Consider the following 18,912-nt stretch of genomic DNA (forward strand, 5'->3'; position numbering starts at 1 on the left):
CATAGGCCCGTGTTTAGATTGTAGTACTAATGTGCCCTGACATGCATCACTACCTGTTGACAGAAAAAAAACTGGGCTAGACTTGAGAGGGTCTAAAGACAGAAATTCTCTCACAGATGTTTGGGCAATTTAAAGAGAACTGCTGGCTTAAAAAAAAAAAAAAAAAAAAGAATGAACGAAAAGAAAAAAGAACAGGTTCAAGTTTATAAATTTATAAAACATGCCTGCGCTTCAGCATGCCAAATCCTCTGAAAATGAACTAATCTCTAGCATCCGTTCCTTCTTCCTCAAACTAACAGTATTCAAATTTCTTTTAGGTCATTTTCTCTCTTCCATTCTTAGCCACGTGTTTGAGTGGGGCTGACACTATCTATAACTCTAACAGGGAGTTTATTCTCCCAGCATATCCCCTCATTCTCTCATAGTATGTCAGGAATGAGCATGTGATAAAGTTTAAACAAATATGACAGAGTGAATCACAGGGCTCCAAGCAGGCGCTTCTGGGGTTCCTCTCTTTCCTAGAGCAAAACAATTAGGGAATGTGTTCTGGAGAACTGTTACTGCCTAAGGCAAAAGCCTGGAGCTGCCAAGGGTCCATTGTATATAACTTATGGAGGCTGCCAACACACAAAAAGGCAAAACACTAAGAGCCACAGATATACTGTAAGATACTTTATCAAGCTTTGAGTGAAGTCATACTATACATATGAACTTCTCAGTTACATAAAGCAATAGAAAGTAAGGCTTGACTTTCAATCTCTTGCAACCAAAAGATTTCAAGAAACAGTATACTAAAGTATTTAATAAACCAAAGTCCTGAGCTGTATTTGCTCGTTTTTCACACAATGCGAAAGATTTTATTCTCATGAAAAAAAGGTGAGAGCATCAAGAATGTTCTAAGATGTTCTAAGATTGAAAGAACTTTAAGACTTTCTAAGATTAAATCTCAAACTCATAGATGCAGATGGTTTGGGAAGAATCTAGTCTTAATAACGCCGCCAGGATCTTCAAAGAATTTATGTGCAACAAATGAATGAGTGAATGATGAGATATCTAAGTCTAGACAGGTTGGCAGCCCTGGATTAAATTGTTCCATGAAGTAATTAAGTATTGCAATCACTTTCAGCTGAAAGTTGGATATATTAAAAGAGATTTGGGAGCCCTCCCTGGTAGCACAATGGGTTACAACACAGCACTCACTCCAAGCAAGTGTGAGTTCAATCCCAGGCCCCGGAGGTAACCCACATGGCAAAGAATACCTCTCCTGAGAGAGATTTGGCTTGTTTTTCTTTTTTCACTTGTATACATAAGTAAATGGTACACCCTGGAAAACATGGACATAAATCCAATACCCCCTATTCTCCACCAAGGAAAATCTCAAATAATCTCACAGAAACAGAAAAATACAAAATCCTTTGATAGGATCAGTTTAGACAGGTTAGACTTTTAAATTGGGATATGCTTTTGGAGTGTACTTTCAAACCAATTGTTTAAAATCTGCAATGTAATATCTTATGTGCAAAATCTCATGTTAAATTTACAAGCTAGCTTGCAAAACAAGACTTAACAAAATACCTAACAATACTTTCTCACCTCATAATGTCTAACATAATTAAACTAAGCTCTAAGTTCAATATATAACAACAATAACAAAAATCAACAAGAAAATCTATTCTCTTATTCCCCTTTTGTCCTAGTTATAGAACTACTTCAAAGCAAATCTCTTTCCTTTGGGGGGAGGGAGCGGGAGTAGGAGGGAGGCAAATGGGGGGATGGGACTTTTTTTTTTCCTTTATGGTGACACTTTTTGTGATTACATTTTTCAATCATTGTTGATTTACAACACTGTTTTAGGTGTATAGGTTCATACCTCTATAAATGTATGTTATCATTATGCCCACCATCAAGAAAATCCAATAATCCTCTACTGTAGTCCACTGGGCAATTGTTGGAGACCCCCACGGCTTGAAGTGCTAAGACAAGAAGAATGTCGTGGTCGTAACTAGAAGACTGTTCAACATGGCTGGAACACTGGCCCTTGCCCATATCACAATGCCTTTTCTTGTGTCAGCAAAACTAAGCCTGAGAAACAAGCAAGAGTAGGAAGGGAGTACAATATACCTGATAACGCAGAAACTTGGGTGTGAATGTGTGCCCAGACTAGGCTAAATACTATGATAATGATTCATTGTCTAGCAAGTAACCAGGAGGGGAGGGGAGCAGTTTGTATCAACAAAATTGAGCTGCACCAGACATGCGGGCAGCTGGAGCTTGGAATGTGTCCTGAGTCCCACTTCTCTTAAATCCTATTTTCTGTCTGTCAGTTCTTTATTTCCAGGTTCTTTCTGATCCCTCTCCTCAACCCTATTCGCCAGAGCTGGTCTCCACTAGCAGGCAACCCAGCCCTCTCCTGTTTCCCCTCCCCCCACCTCCCCTTTCTCCCCTCTGGAAGCCTCAGTTCTACAGTCAGATTTCTAGGGTTTGCTTTGATTTGGTTTTGTCTATTCATTTGCTTAATTTTTCTTTTTATATTCCATGTGAGTGAAATCATCAGGTATGTCTTCTCCCTTCTGAATTATTTAACTTAGTATAGTCCATTCCAGTTCTATTCATGCGATGCAAACAGCAAGATTTCATATCTTTTTAATAGCTAACTAGTATCAATTTTCTTTATCATTTCTTTATCTACGCATTTAGTTTGTTTCCATTTGCTTGGTTATTGCTAACAGTGCTGCAGTAAATATAGGAATGAATTTATCTATTCAAATTAATGTATTGATATTATTTCAGAAGGGTTGCTGTACCATATGGTAGCTCTATTTTAATACTTAGAGAAAAAGCAAAGGGGTATTTTGAAAAAAGCTGTTATTGGCACTTTGCTCCATACCTCCCTTTGCACACTCTTTTTTCACTTTTTAATGTCCTGTTGTTCCAGGTCTAAGGATGGATGCCCTCAGCTTAATAATGATAGCTACCATTCACTGGGTACTTACTATGAGTCAGACACTGAGCTAATAAACTCAGAGAAACGACGTATTGTCCACTGTATTATGGAAAATCCAAAACGGAGCTGAGATATGCTAGATTCTGAAGCCCATGCCCTTAAACATTAGGATATATTTTGAGTTTATTTCTCTTTGCAGTAAGACTCCAGGCCCTCCCTTCCTGATATAGCTTAAAGAACTTTACATCAAAAATAATGCGCCTCCTTCCCCTCCAGCAAAGAGTCATTCCCTTATTGTAGATAATATCCCTTAGAACAAATGAGGAAAGCAATCTGAAGTAACTCAGGATAACTCTTAACCTTTCCAGAAGCAGTACATACAATTTCAAAAAGGGTACATCTATTAAAAGTTCACCTTCAAGTGGTGAAATTTCAGGTAACAGTTAAGAGCACAAAGTTAAACAAAAAGTGGAAGCAGCAAAAACTCATATATTTTTGGACAAGGTAGGATATGATAGTTCTCTTAAGTGTTTGCCTCTAATGTCATTGCTTTTAGTATACATTACACTTTTCACAATCTTTTGCATTCATCTACATTTTAACCCACATCTGAAGAGAAAAAACAATACATAATTGCCATGCAGTGAATTCCTCCTGCCTTTATTTATAACAAAAATCACCAATTTATCTTTCTTTTTGGTTTAAGGACTTTCTTACTGGAGACAGTACTGATTAAATATGAATATAAGCCCACAGAGATTTGTCCAGGCAATTAGTTCTCTTTAAATATAACTAACTCACAAACAAAACTAGCTTCTAGGAAGAATTGTTTCATAAATAATTATTGTGTTTCTTTTGCAGTAACATAAAAAAGATTCCACAGTTTATTGAGAGATTGTAAATTACCCCCAGCTCCCTTTTCCTAAAAAATTTAGCAACTACCTTGCAGTTCAACTGGTGCTTCTAACATGTCTAAGAAACTGGCTTTTCAGCAGACATTAGAATTCTAACACTGTGCTTCAATGGGTCTGCCCTTAGAGGACAGAAAAGCGCAATCATAGAACAATAGGGGTTAATATATCTCTTCAAGGGTTCACCTTCTACCATCCATTCTTGGAGAAGAACTCAAAGTTCAAGCTGCTAATCAAAGAAGCATGTAAATAGATAAACTAAGTGACACTAATGAAAAGGCCATAACCAAATAGTCCTTGAAAACACAATTAACAGGTCTCCTTCAGAAACACATATGCATAGAAACTAAAACAAAACAAAAAAAAAAAACAAAGGAAAAATTGTGAGCATCCAAGGATAAAACAAATAGTAATATTAGTTTAAGGAAATTACCCTCCAGGTAAATATAACAGCAATTTTTTTCCAAAGCTATTAAAAAGTTAAATATATTTACTTAGTGGAAAACTTATGAACCCAAGGCAATTGTTGATCAAATAGAAAAAAAAGAAGCCCATACATTAAAAATCATAATTGAAAATAAAATTATACGATTCTGTTAGCCATAGAAATTTATAATGTGTCTATTGCCTACTGTTTCTTCACCATGTACCTAATTTAAAAATATTTTTGACACAAGAAAAATCAGCCCTTAAGATTATTTTCTTATTGAGTTCTTTAAAGTATGTTCAGAGCAGCAATGAACATATATTAGAAAGGAAAATATTTTGTTTAAACTTTCTAAAGTTTTTTTATTTGAGGAAGTGTCCCCGAACTATATACATAAAAATAATCTACTGGATTCTAAAAGCTATCGACAATTTGTGGAAGTATGTGAAAAAGTCTTTCATTTCCTAAAATATATAAAATGGTAACTTACTCATTATCTCCAAAGAAATACAACTAAGTACTTCAATATTTTATTTTTTGGCATTCCTATTGCCCTTTCTTTGAACATGTAACTTTTATTTAAACCTTATTCATTTGTCAAAAAAAAGATTCGCATCTGGTTTTCATAGTATATTATTGAAACAAGTCAATAATGAACATAATATGATTTTTGGCTAACTTCAACATATATAGCTTAAAAAGAAAACTAACCTGCATTTTGCTATTGTAATCTTATGAATACCCTTTGAACATACTTGCAATTTGTATAAGCATGCTACCACTACCTTGTTACAGTAAACTTTAGAAAATGTTGAGATTCCCAAGAGCAGCCAAATGGCATCTTAGTTTTGGCAGGATGAGACTCATTTTGGCTTCTCTCACTCCCTCTAGCGTTTGCAAAGCTCATCGCTCTGATTATCCAGTTACCTCACTGAATAAAAGCTTGGCTAAGTCCTGCCCATCTATGACATCACCCCCTTCCTCAACCACTGCGAGGTGAAGCTTTAACTTCAGAGTTGGAGGTGGGCTGTGTGCAGTAAACTGGAATGCTCTCCCTCGCTCTCTCCACAGTGTGGGAGAGATCTGAAGCAGGACAAGCTCAGCCTGCAGCTGCCGTTGGCTTTGTGTGGACAGGACGCGGAGCTTGGGAGAGGGGGAGGGTTATTACTCCAGTTCACAATCAGTGGAATTACAGCTATATCCGCAGTGTATATAGGATTGCTTTTTCTCATCTTCCTGGTAAGTGTTTTCCATGTTTTTCCTTATAAATGTCCCAGAAAGTTTGCTTGGTTTTGCTCCCTAGAAATAACTTGGTACCATGAGGCATCCAAATACGAACATTTCTTCTGTCACCGGTGCGAGCTATGTATGTGCGTGCAAGCCAGCAAGTAATTTTTAACTACATAGCCAAATAAAGAAGTTTCTTAGAATGAGTTTTCATTTAAAAAAAATTACAATACATGGCTATGTTTCGTCGCATGTGGTTACTAGTTGATAAGAGCTTTATAGAAAACAGCAAACTGTAAAGTTAAATATTAAAAATACGAGGCAGATTTTCCACAGGAAAGTGAAGGGTTTTGCTAACTTGGTGTATACTCTATGTGTGGTATGATCGCCAATTGCTGTTTTTACAACTGTGAAAGAAAATCAATAATCCCTCAGCCCATGAGTGCGCAGTACATGAAAAGCATACATCTTGCTCACAGCTAGCCTAGCTACTCCTGGAGACTTATATGCCTCAGTAAGGATTAACAGCTACACCTAGATTTTAAAGCTTGCACTGCTATCCTAACAGAGCTGCTTCAAGCAAATCTCAACTAGTGAATTCAACTCAGAAGAGGGGAGACTATCTTCCAAACATATTCCCTCTCCAGTAGAATGCCAAAATCTATTGCTCAGGCAAATGTGGTATGTGACTAGCATGGTAATTGGCAAAGCCTACTCAGAAAAACTAACAAAGCTCACCCTGGAAGCTATGCCTGATATATGCAGTTTGGGATGGAAGGGTGAAACGATGAGTACAACCCCCATTAAGTAGGATCTACAGAATCTCCATTCACTTGTGACTTACAGTAGAAAAAATCTTATATTTAAAAGAAAAGCTTTTATACCACAAAGCTTCCAAAAGTAGTTAAAAGTAACCTTTTTAAATTTCCTGTTCAGTGAATTAGCTCTGAAACAAAATGGTTGCATTGAGGTAAAGAGTGCAACAGGCCTGTATTTTCTCAGCATCTGGGGGGAGGTGGGGTTAATTTGTAATTAATTGATTGATTGATTAGAATAAGAAAAGAAAAAAGGCTTGATGTTTACCTATTATGAATACAAATTCCCTAATAAGTTTCATCAGCTATTTGTAAATTTTCTTAGTAAATCTGTCTGCTCTAAAATGCACATGTTATTTCATCAGCAAAAAACCAGTATGAATAAAACCACTAGAAGTGCTTCACCTCTAGCAATGCCTTTCATTTATTCCTGTCTGCATTAGGATATCCTAACCAGCATAAACACAAATAATGAATTTGTCTGTTTTCAGGTGGCATTACTTATTTTGCCTCAAATAGATGATAAACATCTCTTTTGAAATGAGTAAGGAGAAACATTAACATTTTAAAGTACCACAAAAATATTAATATTACCATTGCTATTCAATGTATAATATGCCAGGTTTTAATATATAAGATTAAGTTAAATATTTGCTACTTAATGTGCAAATATACATGTGTGTACACAAAATACACACACATGTATTTTTAGTCTAAAAATTGTGACTACATGCTATTTGAGTAGGAAAAATCACAATCTTTTAAAATTAAGCATGCCGAAACATATGAAGTCCATGGAGCAGCAAAGATGTTAGCGAATGAATAAACATAATTAATTCACTAATATTGTGATCCTGTATTAACTATCAGTTCTGTATTATTAACTATCAGTTCTTAATTGGGCTCTTCATTTCTCTGCCCCCCTCCCACTTTAAATCAATTATAATTAGGTTCAAAATGTCCAATTAAACACTGCCTAAACAATAGCGCTTATACAATACATAACTGGGTAAAGTTTTACAAAATGAAGAAAAATAGTAAGAAAACTTGTCATAACTGAAAGTGGCAGCAAAAGAGAAGGTATGTTTCTTTTGCTTTCATATGTTAATTAAAAAGCCTCCAATTCTATCAAAACTTTTTAGAGCTAAATGAAGCGGTGTGAAATAAATTTGGTTGAAATCTTGTGGCTGTCAGACTTTGTTAGCAAGCTATTAATTATCTTTACCCCAGTTTCTTCTCTAGACTATATTGCCCAATCAAATAGAAACTCCAATTATGCTCACCATCTCCTGCCTAGGGAAATAAGACCCTAATGAAGGTTCAGTGTCTCTAGATGAAAAATAAAATTACCAGCTTTAAACATGCAAGTGCCTGGCAGAGAGACTCGCCTGTGCTTTTCTTGGCTACATACCCTAAATCATCCTTCTTTTTCAAAATTATTTTGAAGAATAATATTACAAAATGTTGAAAAGAGCAGTTTGCCTTGTATTAATATTATGTGAATGTTACTTCTTTTTTATTTTTGATATGCCATCATCCATACCATTATTAAATGGTCCCTGTCATTTAATAAAACACTTGTTAAAAATTGGCATTTCAATACATTTTAACTTTTCCATCCTTTTAAAGAGTGAGTGGGCTACAGGCAACATACAGAAATGGTGGTAAATGGCAAGATCTGAGCTAACTTAAAAGTTCTGAATCAACCCCCTTAATATTCTTATAGTCATACCAGACTATTTCAATAGAAGTATAAGTAATTCTATGAAAATCAAGTGAAGTTACACCATAAATGAAGGCAATGAGGGAAGTAAGTTTCAGTAAATTTTTCAAAGGCTGTAATTTCTTCCCTCCTTTCCCCCTTCTTTCCCACCCCCCACCTTTTTGCCCCCGAGGCCTTCACTGTTCTTCTCAACGGGAGGCTTTGTTGTAATTAAACCAGAGAAAAACTGGCCGACAGCAGCCAACATCTGACTTGCGGCTTCTAAAAGCAGTGTTCTGGTAGAGTGTACCACCCCCCAGCGGCAAGTACTCTCTAGTAAATCTTTCTGAGATATTAAATCTCAAAGCTGCATTTTTCTCTTCATAGCATAAAAAAAAAAAGACTGTTCTAACATTTCACCATTTCGAAAACTTACCACACGTCAACAAACCAATTTCCAATAAGGAGATGGTTTATAACTCTTCTGGAAAAATCCTTCCTCTTAAGAACCAATAGGAATATACATTTCAGAAGGTATTTTTCAGTTTCAGAACGCAGATAGACATCAATACGTTTGGTTGAACATCATTATAAAAATAATTTTGAAAGTCATGTTTACATGTATGGAAAAACAGGTTTCAGGAGTTTGACTTATCTATTGACAAGAACTCCTATTTTAAAGCAAAATGAAATTAAATATAGGTTAAGCTACAACTAAAGTTCCATTTGTTTTGCATATGCATACTCTCTTCCTAGCCCCAAAATCTAGTGTCAGGATTGTATAAAAAGCTCTCTCGAGGTATTTGTCTTCTTAACTGAGAGGAGGGAGAAATTGCTCTCACTTGATGAGACAATGACAGCTTTTGTTCTTTAGTCTTCACTTTACATGTGCACAAGTTACTGGGGAAACTAAAAAAAAAAAAAAAACCCACAGACCACATTTGGTTAAACATCACATTTAAAGTATGCTACTGGCCTGTGGATTGATCAGTGTATGTGTTGCTGATTTTCCTCCTCTTCATTAGGTTTAAATCAGTAACACCCTCCTCTGACATAAAAAAATACAAAGTGATTTATGATATTGAATGCTCTTATCAATCAGCACAGTGCTTGGCACACTGTAGACCCAAACATTTGTTGATCTAGTATATGAAAATGCAAACATTAGAAATTTAAACCACATCAACCAAGTTGTAATCATAGCACTGAAAATGATTTTCAAATTTCAATGGGAAAATGGTTTTTTAAAAGTATCACAATTTTCATTGCAGTTGCTCCAAGGTCAATGCAAACATAAAACATGTCCACTGCCCTTAGCTCTCTATTGCTTTACCTATACCACCCTGTAAGTCAGTACCTTATTCATTCTTACAAGTCTTGGTTCTCTAATTCATTTTGTCTTGCTTTAATATTATAAAAGGAAGCAGCATTCACTATGATGAAAGATAACATTTCACTTCGCCTTTTTGTTCTAAGGATGTCCTATTTAACTTTACAAGCCAAAATAAATGAAGCAGAATTAGATTCATTTATCATAAACCTATTGGGAAAAAGAGCCAGTAATATAAAGGGAGAAAGTAAAAATCCTTTGCTTTGGGACTTTTACTCCTAGTATTACATAAATAAAAGAAACCTTCTTGAGGAGAAAATAGTCTGGATAAGACAAGTATGAAAAAGCATACTTGCTTCTCTGCTTCTCAGCAAACCCTTCAGACTTTATGACTCTCAAGAGGAGAGTTAGAGGTCCTTCTGCTTGCCTGGCATTAAACAAAAGAATTGGAACTTTCCTGAAATCTGATGATCGTGGAAAATTTAACTACCAGACAGGCTGCTTAGAAAGCATTTTGCTGTCACTATCAACTAACCTGATGTACTCCAGTTTTTCATTTTAACTAAATATGTAATTCATTTGAAGTGGCATTTGTTGTTGCAAGGATTTAGCATTCACAGGTTGGTCATTTTGTTGATCTCCAGCAGCAATTTAAGCTTATATAAAAATTATTTTCACAAATCTCTAGATTCTAATTGTAAGAATTCCAGTTTACCTTCTCAATCTCAAGGTTATCTTCAAAATAACACAATTAACAGATTAAAAGTTCTACTTGGCATCCTACTTTTCATATTAATATTTTTACAAGTTATCATTAGCAAATTATTTTGTGAGGGAAATCATCAAAAAGAAACTAAAATCTCAAAACTAAACTTGATTTAAGATTTTTAAAAATGAGCAATGATTAAGTAGTCAAAATTTAACTCAAAGATAGCAAATAAGGGACTTTAAAAGTTAGTACTATAATATATAATTTTAATCTATGTAATGAAAATGTGAGAAATGCCTTCTGATTCCTACCTCCAAGATACTGTAGTATCAAATAAATCATATAAAAATGTAGATTGCTTAAATCTTTTAAACTTTACTTACCCATCTGATTTCTATGCAAATATAACTTTGTAAATTATGCTAGGTTTCTTTAAATATCTCAAAATGATAGTACCCATATCTTAGGTATATCATGGAAATAAACTGGAGGTTTTTCACAGACTTGATGATTACATTGTACGTACATTTAAAAACTGCACAATATACAAAGAGATAGAATAGAAAGATTCCTACTAAAATTTTTATTCAACTGTGAGGTGATTATGTTCTTCTTCTTTTTGCAACAATTATAAAAGTTAGATACCTAACCAATGGCACCATCAAAATTAACTGTAATATATCCCTTTAAGTAGACAGGGCTCCAATACCCAGTAATATTATTTTTGTAAAAAGATCGATTCTGCTTGTTTAGAAGGAATGGCCTCTTTCAAAACTATGCAGACATAAAGGCTCTGTGGTCTATGATGTAGAAACCTGTGCCCAGAGTCCATGCCAGTGGGGGTCATTTTTTCTTTCATTATTTAAATTCAGCTACAATGTCTCTATGTGCTTGAATGCATGGAGACAACTCAGAAAGAGGAAAAATCTAAACATGGAGGCAGGATTGTTTATTTTAGATGAAGAGATCCTGATAATCTTTAATATGAAAAGTAAAACTTTAGTATTATAGCTTCAAATACAGGCAGGAAGAGATATAAAACAAAAAAAATATTAACTTTTTTTGAGTTTAAATAAAGGATGTAGGGACTTTAAGAAATTTTCATTTCTGAAAAGTCTCCTTCTCTACACAGAAACCTGCCTATTATTTTTGCCTTTTGTTTTAGTTTAAGTTGGGGAGAAAGACATTTTCCAAAAATTTAATGAGACTTAGGCTGTTGTTAATCCCACATAATTATCGCTATTGTGTTAAGGGCATTGTAAATTTGCATATCAATCAGAGCATTAGGGAGTAGTTTCACAAATGCAAAACAGAAAAAAATAAACAAATTAATCTTCCTTCTTTTTATACTAACTTAGATTTATTTCTCTGGGTTAAAAAATGTGAAAATCAATACATATTCTTAGAGTTTGATTTGATGGAAATATTTATTGACCAGATAAGAGTTCAAATGCAGCAATTTATCTCTTGTTATCATAATGATCACCTCACTCTAAACTGATCTACCTCCAGGAACAAAAAACACATTTTAAATCCCCATGCAGTAGCTCCATCTTCTTAACTTCATTAACTTCACTGTTCATGAATATGAGAAATGCTTGACTATTGGTATCCTTTTAAGCAGGTTCTAACCTGTTATTTTTATAATGGATTTTAATTAGTTTCTAATGCAATTTAACAATATAATTGTTTTCTAAGTTTAAATTAACCAAATAATTCTAAATGTTGAATAATATTCCAGTTTAGAAAACATTTATAGCCAGTACTTTTTTAAAATTACATTGCAATTATTTCAACAGTCTAGTTTTCTATGTTCATATATTAGGAAACAACAATTTTTAACAAAATATTGACTGAAAGTCAATAAAAATGAGGAAAAACCTTTAAGTCACCCAGTAAAACCTCACATTATATGATAAATAATCTGAACTTTTCCTCTGTGGGCACTTTACAGTATCCACTAGAGACTACTTTATCCATTTTTGTTTCAAGTTCCTTAAATTCAAATTAACAATGTCTATATTTTTTAGATATTCCCTTGTGTAAATAACAGTGTTGGTATCTGGTGGCATACTAAAAGAAACTGAATTTTCATAGAGAACTAAAAACACAAATTTTGGCCTTGTTTAACATTCACTTTCAATAGTTTGAATTCTGGAACAGATGCTATCCTTGTTGGATGCTAGGTAATTACTGAGGGAGAAGCAAATTGCTTCTACTTTAGTCCTGAAATTCAGGGTCAAATATGTCCATGTTACTCTAATATTCCCTACATTTACAGTAAGTACCTGAGTGAATAACTCTGCATAACAGAAACTGATCCTATCTCCCTCTGGTGTCCTCCCCCACCAAATATTCATATACACATTACATAATGAACAAAGCAGTTATTAAAATTGTTGGTCTCTTTGGGTAAACCTTAATTCTTCTTTCAGAAAAGAAAAATACACTTACTGGAAATTACATGTTCGGACCTAAAGACAAATAAATGCCTTATCAGGCTGGTTCCCTAATGGTCACTTACAGGGATAGATCGAAATAACAATCCATTCTATTACAAATACAGAGTTCTCAAGTTCAGTTTGCTAAAATGAAATTGAAATTGCAAAACTATTTATAATTTGCACTTCTTTTGGTCATGAATACTTGAGTATCTAGTTTCAAAATCATTGACTAGTCCTATAAACACCTCTAAGGAGGAACATGTTAATGCTGTAACTGGGGAAACTGTGGCCTGCAGGAAAAGTAAAACAGGATACGGGCAACCCAAAGCCTCTAAACTCTTTTAAACTATTTTCAGTTCTTTAAATGATACATGGTGTGTTTGTATAAAACCATATTCAGAAATGTTACCATGACATTTTTGTCAAAAATCCTTTCTGTGGATAGGCTTATCTCTTTTGCATGTGCTTGTTTTCTTCTTTTTAAATATTTTATTTTTATATCAGAAATATAAAAATGAGCTTTTAAAGAGTAAGTTAATCTGAATTAGAAAGTCGTTGAAGGGAATGACTGGTGTTTAAATGAAACTTTGCATCTGTGTTTAAGGCAAAGTATCACTTACCAAAGAGTTAACAGTAAAATTTATTTTTGGTGACAATCTCAACTCTAGCTCCTATTATATTTATGTAATACAATAGAGAGTAAAAACAAAGAGGTCATCTTATCCCTTCCATCAACTACTATTATCAAAAATGTATTGCTTAAGAAAAAGGTGCAATTAAATTTTTAAGATATTTCTTAAATATGTCAAAATTCACTATTAATAGTTCATTAAAACCTTTTACTTTCACAGGAGATGCCCAGTATATTTTAAGGAAGAGGAATATAAAGGAAATCTAGTATGCTTCCTTTTTTTTTTTTTCATGAAGAATATCTGAATTAAATTTTCTTTGCCTTTTAAAAAGAATACCTGTTCTTGCATAACGTGACCATACCAGAAATTCTGAGAAGGCAACAAGAAGCAAAAGCTGGAAATAGCTATTTCACAGTAGGTCATCATACCTCAGGATGTAGCTACTATACAAAGTTTATACTTGGATAATCCTGGATGGGAATAAAGGTGGGTGGTAAAACTGCCTGAAAAACCTATTACCATACAGGCCTTAGCATCATGAATGGCTTTCTTCATGAGGATCTGAAGTTACTATCTCTGACCACATTGCACAGAAGAGCCAATAAGAATTTCAAAGAGAGCAATTTTCACTAAGGGAATTAAGCTACACAAAAGGAACCTTCACACAGAAACGCTTATCAGAAAGAAAAAAATACATAGGAAGTCATGAGTTCTACATAGTAACAGAAAGCTGAATTGTATCTGGCCCCCACTTTAATAAACTTGCCCAACATGCTGAACTGCAGCTGGAATGAATATTCATTGACAACAGCAATTCTGATCTAGAGGTGTGCCTGGCATAGGATTACTTGAATAAACAGTGAAGAACATTTCTAAGGACTAACCAAGAGTTTTTAAATCCCTCACCAAGAAAATAATATATGTGCATTGGATTTTCACTCACGCAAAATTTACTCACATCGTTCAATAAGGTAGGAAATATATTAAACTTTCTCATTTTCATGCCTGAAAGGCTAATTAATACCTAAAAGTGCAAAATAGATAATACTACATGAAAAATTGATATAAATCTATAATTTTCCAGTCATGGGGAAGTTGAAACATAGTCTACATAGAAACTTGAAGATATAAACAAATTGTTCAAATATTATGAAAGAGGATATAGTAAACTATGTGCATTGAGCTATTAAACTATAAAGTATGAAACATATTACAAAATGTGAACAAAATTAGAACTGTCTAACAATTTTTAGTGTTAATTATCAAAGAAAATGAAATGACACTAATAATTGACTTTACGGAGTTTGGAATCTCAAGGTATGCAACTAATCCTGCAATGTAAGACAATTGTTTTGTTTTTAACTGCACATTTCTATAATTCTGTGGACTCCCTAATAAAACAAAGGCATAAAATTTTGCTTTCTAAGAACAAAGACATCTTTTAAATATAACAAATCTAATTCCTATATTTTAATTAATTAATCATTAGAAAATCAGAAATTTTATTAGCTTGGTCAATGAATAGCTATAAAATTGATATCAACTGCTAAAAAAATGCTTTGGAATATTCAATAGAACTTTTTTATTTCAAAAATCAAAACTTTTTTTATTTCAAAAATCAAAAGGATTTGAGAGACAAACTTCTTACTACTGAAAATATTTAGGATGAAGGGGTTATATGATTATGTACATTGTTAGCTAGAAAAAGTTCTAAATATGCAAAAAAAGTGATTGTTTATCAATGCTTCCATGTTTACATGTGTTATGAATATTTTAATTATTTTGACCTAATTTTTATTTTTTAACTCACTTTATTTCAGGGCTTTGAAGCTACTGACCATGACCAGCCCAGCCTGGAGCATTTTCCTAGTCGGGACTAAAATTGGTCTGTTCCTTCAGGTGGCATCTCTATCAGTTATGGCTAAATCCTGTCCATCTGTGTGCCGCTGTGATGCAGGTTTCATTTACTGTAATGACCGTTTTCTGACATCCATTCCAACAGGAATACCAGAGGATGCTACAACTCTCTATCTTCAGAACAACCAGATAAATAATGCTGGTATTCCTTCAGATTTGAAAAACTTGCTGAAAGTAGAAAGAATATACCTATATCACAATAGTTTAGATGAATTTCCTACCAACCTCCCAAAGTATGTAAAAGAGTTACATTTGCAAGAAAATAACATAAGGACTATCACTTATGACTCACTTTCAAAAATTCCTTATCTGGAAGAATTACATTTAGATGATAACTCTGTCTCTGCTGTTAGCATTGAAGAGGGGGCATTCCGAGACAGCAACTATCTCCGCCTGCTTTTCCTGTCCCGTAACCACCTTAGCACAATTCCCTGGGGTTTGCCCAAGACCATAGAAGAACTACGCTTGGATGATAATCGCATATCCACTATTTCATCGCCATCTCTTCAAGGTCTCACTAGCCTAAAACGCCTGGTTTTAGATGGAAACCTGTTGAACAACCATGGTTTAGGTGATAAAGTTTTCTTCAATTTAGTCAATTTAACAGAACTGTCACTGGTACGGAATTCCCTTACTGCTGCACCAGTAAACCTTCCAGGAACAAACCTAAGGAAACTTTATCTTCAAGATAATCACATCAACCGGGTACCCCCCAAAGCATTTTCTTATCTAAGGCAGCTATATCGACTTGATATGTCCAATAATAATATAAGTAATTTACCTAAGGGTATCTTTGATGATTTGGACAATATAACCCAACTGATTCTTCGCAACAATCCCTGGTATTGTGGGTGCAAGATGAAATGGGTACGTGACTGGTTACAATCACTACCTGTGAAGGTCAATGTGCGTGGGCTCATGTGCCAAGCACCAGAAAAAGTTCGAGGGATGGCTATCAAGGATCTAAATGCAGAATTATTTGATTGTAAGGACAGTGCAGTTGTAAGCACCATTCAGATAACCACTGCAATACCAAACACAGTATTTCCGGCTCAAGGACAATGGCCAGCTCCAGTGACCAAGCAACCAGATGTTAAGAACCCCAAGTTCACTAAGGATCAGCGAACTACAGCAAGTCCAGCAAGAAAAACAATTATAATTACTGTGAAATCTGTCACCTCTGACACAATCCATATCACTTGGAAACTTATTCTACCGATGACTGCTTTAAGACTCAGTTGGCTCAAACTGGGTCATAGCCCTGCATTTGGATCTATAACAGAAACAATTGTAACAGGGGAACGCAGTGAATACTTGGTCACAGCGCTGGAGCCTGATTCACCCTATCGAGTATGCATGGTTCCCATGGAAACCAGTAACCTCTACCTATTTGACGAAACTCCTGTTTGTATTGAAACTGAAACTGCACCCCTTCGAATGTACAACCCTACAACCACCCTTAATCGAGAGCAAGAGAAAGAACCTTACAAAAACCCCAATTTACCGCTGGCTGCCATCATAGGTGGGGCTGTGGCGCTGGTGGCCATTGCCCTTCTTGCATTAGTGTGCTGGTATGTCCATAGAAATGGCTCACTCTTCTCAAGGAACTGTGCATACAGCAAAGGGAGGAGGAGAAAGGATGACTATGCAGAAGCTGGCACTAAGAAGGACAACTCTATCCTGGAAATCAGGGAGACATCTTTTCAGATGTTGCCAATAACCAATGAACCAATCTCAAAGGAGGAATTTGTAATACATACCATATTTCCTCCTAATGGAATGAATCTGTATAAAAACAATCACAGTGAAAGCAGTAGTAACCGAAGCTACGGAGACTACAGAGACAGTGGTATTCCAGACTCAGATCATTCACACTCATGATGCTGGAGGACACACAGCAGACTGTTCAGATTTTTTTTTAACCTAAGGGAGGTGATGGTAGGAAACCTGTTCTACTGCAAAAACACTGGAAAAAGAGACTGAAAAAAAGCAATGTACTGTACATTTGCCATATAATTTATATTTAAGAACTTTTTATTAAAAGTTTCAAATTTCAGGTTACTGCTGCGATTGATGTAGTGGAGATGCCTGAACACAAGTCTATATTTTAGTATTTTTTAGTAATTTGTACTGTATTTTCCTTGCAAATATTGAAGTTATAAATCATTTACTTTGTGTTCTACTGAGTAAGATGACTTGTTGACTGTGAAAGTGAATTTTCTTGCTGTGTTGAACAATCAGGACTGCATTCACATGAGATCCTTGTAGTATAAGCACAGGCCATTTTTCACTTTGGTATGAATAAAATGTAAAAAAAAAACCTGGCTGAATGAGAAAATTAAATTTCAAAAATAGTTATGAAATAATGTTCCAATTATTAAATTTGTATTATCCCAGTGGTATTCAATAAATTAAAATATGTGAAGTAATGGGCAATATCAAACTTGCTGCATATCTCCATTTGCTTTAAGCAAATTAGATATCCTTAAGAAAGTAAACCTAATTTCTGAACTGAATACATCAGCTGGCATAATAGGAGTGCAAAATCATTAAAGCCACTGATCGTTAGCAAAGCTTTGACGGTAAAAAGGATTTCACAGAATAATGTAAGTGTGCTTCCAATTTAGGGGGAAAATGTATACTTAGAAAAACACAAAAACGTAGACTGGCATAGCATAATAAACATAAATACCAGAATTGAGTTTTGATTTTTACCTGTACCATACTGGTTTTTGACAAGTGAGTTCTAGACACATAGCTTTTAGGGTTTATGATATCTTTACCATCAAGGATGTCAATGAGAAAACTATACATACTAAAAAGGTAGTATAGCCATAAGCAAGTCCCCTCAACAGTCCAGCGAAAGTAGTACTTTAAACAAGTGAGAATTTAAAAGAAAAATAAATGCTAAAGATCAAATTCAGATGTGGTTTATATGAAATTCTTTAACACTGTACATAAATGTTCTGTTTACTTTCACAGAATACTGCCCATTACTGTCACAGTTTTCCAGATACTACATAATGACTTGTAACATTTCTTTCTAGCTTCCTACTGAATTGTGAGCTATCACTTGTTTAAAAAACATCATTTTTCTGTTGCCATGATGTTTTTTTTTCCCAACAAAAAACCAAAGTGCATTGTACGCCCTTTGGCCAGTCTTGTATGTGCCTTGATCCAACGCTACATGTATTCAGCTTTTAAAATTCGACAAATTTTTCATAATTACTCAAATATGAAAAATTATGGTCTTATTGCTGAATAAAACAAAAAGTACAAAATAATCGTGCTTGCTTTTCGGGATTATGTTACTATCACTAAAGTAGCAAGTGGCCCAGCACATTAGCCTAAGCACCCTCATGTATTTTTCTAGGCATAAAAATAAACGTTGGCTACAAATTAAGAAAAAAAAAAAGTGCTATCTTGATCTTGTGTATCATTTTACTTAAAAAAGTTCAATATTTTGTGCATATATTAATTTTTTTTCATAATGCTGGAATTTTACTTATTTGCTCTGTAGATGAAAAATTTCAGAAGAGGCTTTGTGACCTTTCCATCTTTTGTACTCTTAAGGTGGTCTTTGAAAAATTAATATTTTAATAGCTTCTTGGTTGCATGAGTTGGCATCACTCAATTAGAAATTTCAGATCTAAGAGTTCCTAGGTATACACTTACTAACAAGTCACTTATTTTCTATAACTTATTATAAAATAGGGCTATCACCACAAAGCTCCCAGGATTGGTGTAAGGATTAAATTAGATAATGTGCATGAAAACTGTACAATGTTACACAAAATGTTTCTGTTGTTACAGTTATAGAGAGTAGTTTTGTATTCTTGAAAGTTTGCTAAATA

The 18,912-nt window shown here is 34.4% G+C and overlaps 2 protein-coding genes across 3 annotated transcripts in view; one reads left to right on the forward strand and one right to left on the reverse strand.

Moving 5' to 3' along the window:
• MACROD2 (MACRO domain containing 2) overlaps positions 1-18,912 on the reverse strand; it is a 1,662,610-nt gene that overhangs the window by 1,437,374 nt on the left and 206,324 nt on the right. The window lies entirely within an intron of this gene.
• FLRT3 (fibronectin leucine rich transmembrane protein 3) lies at positions 5,315-18,445 on the forward strand. Of its 2 annotated transcripts, XM_012728255.1 has the most exons (3): positions 5,315-5,521; positions 13,361-14,112; positions 14,962-18,445. In XM_012728255.1, exon 3 carries the CDS (start codon positions 14,981-14,983, stop codon positions 16,937-16,939), a length of 1,959 nt encoding a protein of 652 aa, XP_012583709.1. In that variant the 5' UTR covers positions 5,315-5,521; positions 13,361-14,112; positions 14,962-14,980; the 3' UTR covers positions 16,940-18,445. The 2 variants fall into 2 exon arrangements, with proteins under 2 accessions (XP_012583709.1, XP_004687215.1); XM_004687158.2 differs by lacking the exon at positions 13,361-14,112.

The sequence above is a fragment of the Condylura cristata genome, unplaced genomic scaffold, assembly GCF_000260355.1.
Source record: "Condylura cristata isolate star-nosed mole 26May11 unplaced genomic scaffold, ConCri1.0 scaffold00022, whole genome shotgun sequence".
NCBI lineage: Eukaryota > Metazoa > Chordata > Mammalia > Eulipotyphla > Talpidae > Condylura > Condylura cristata.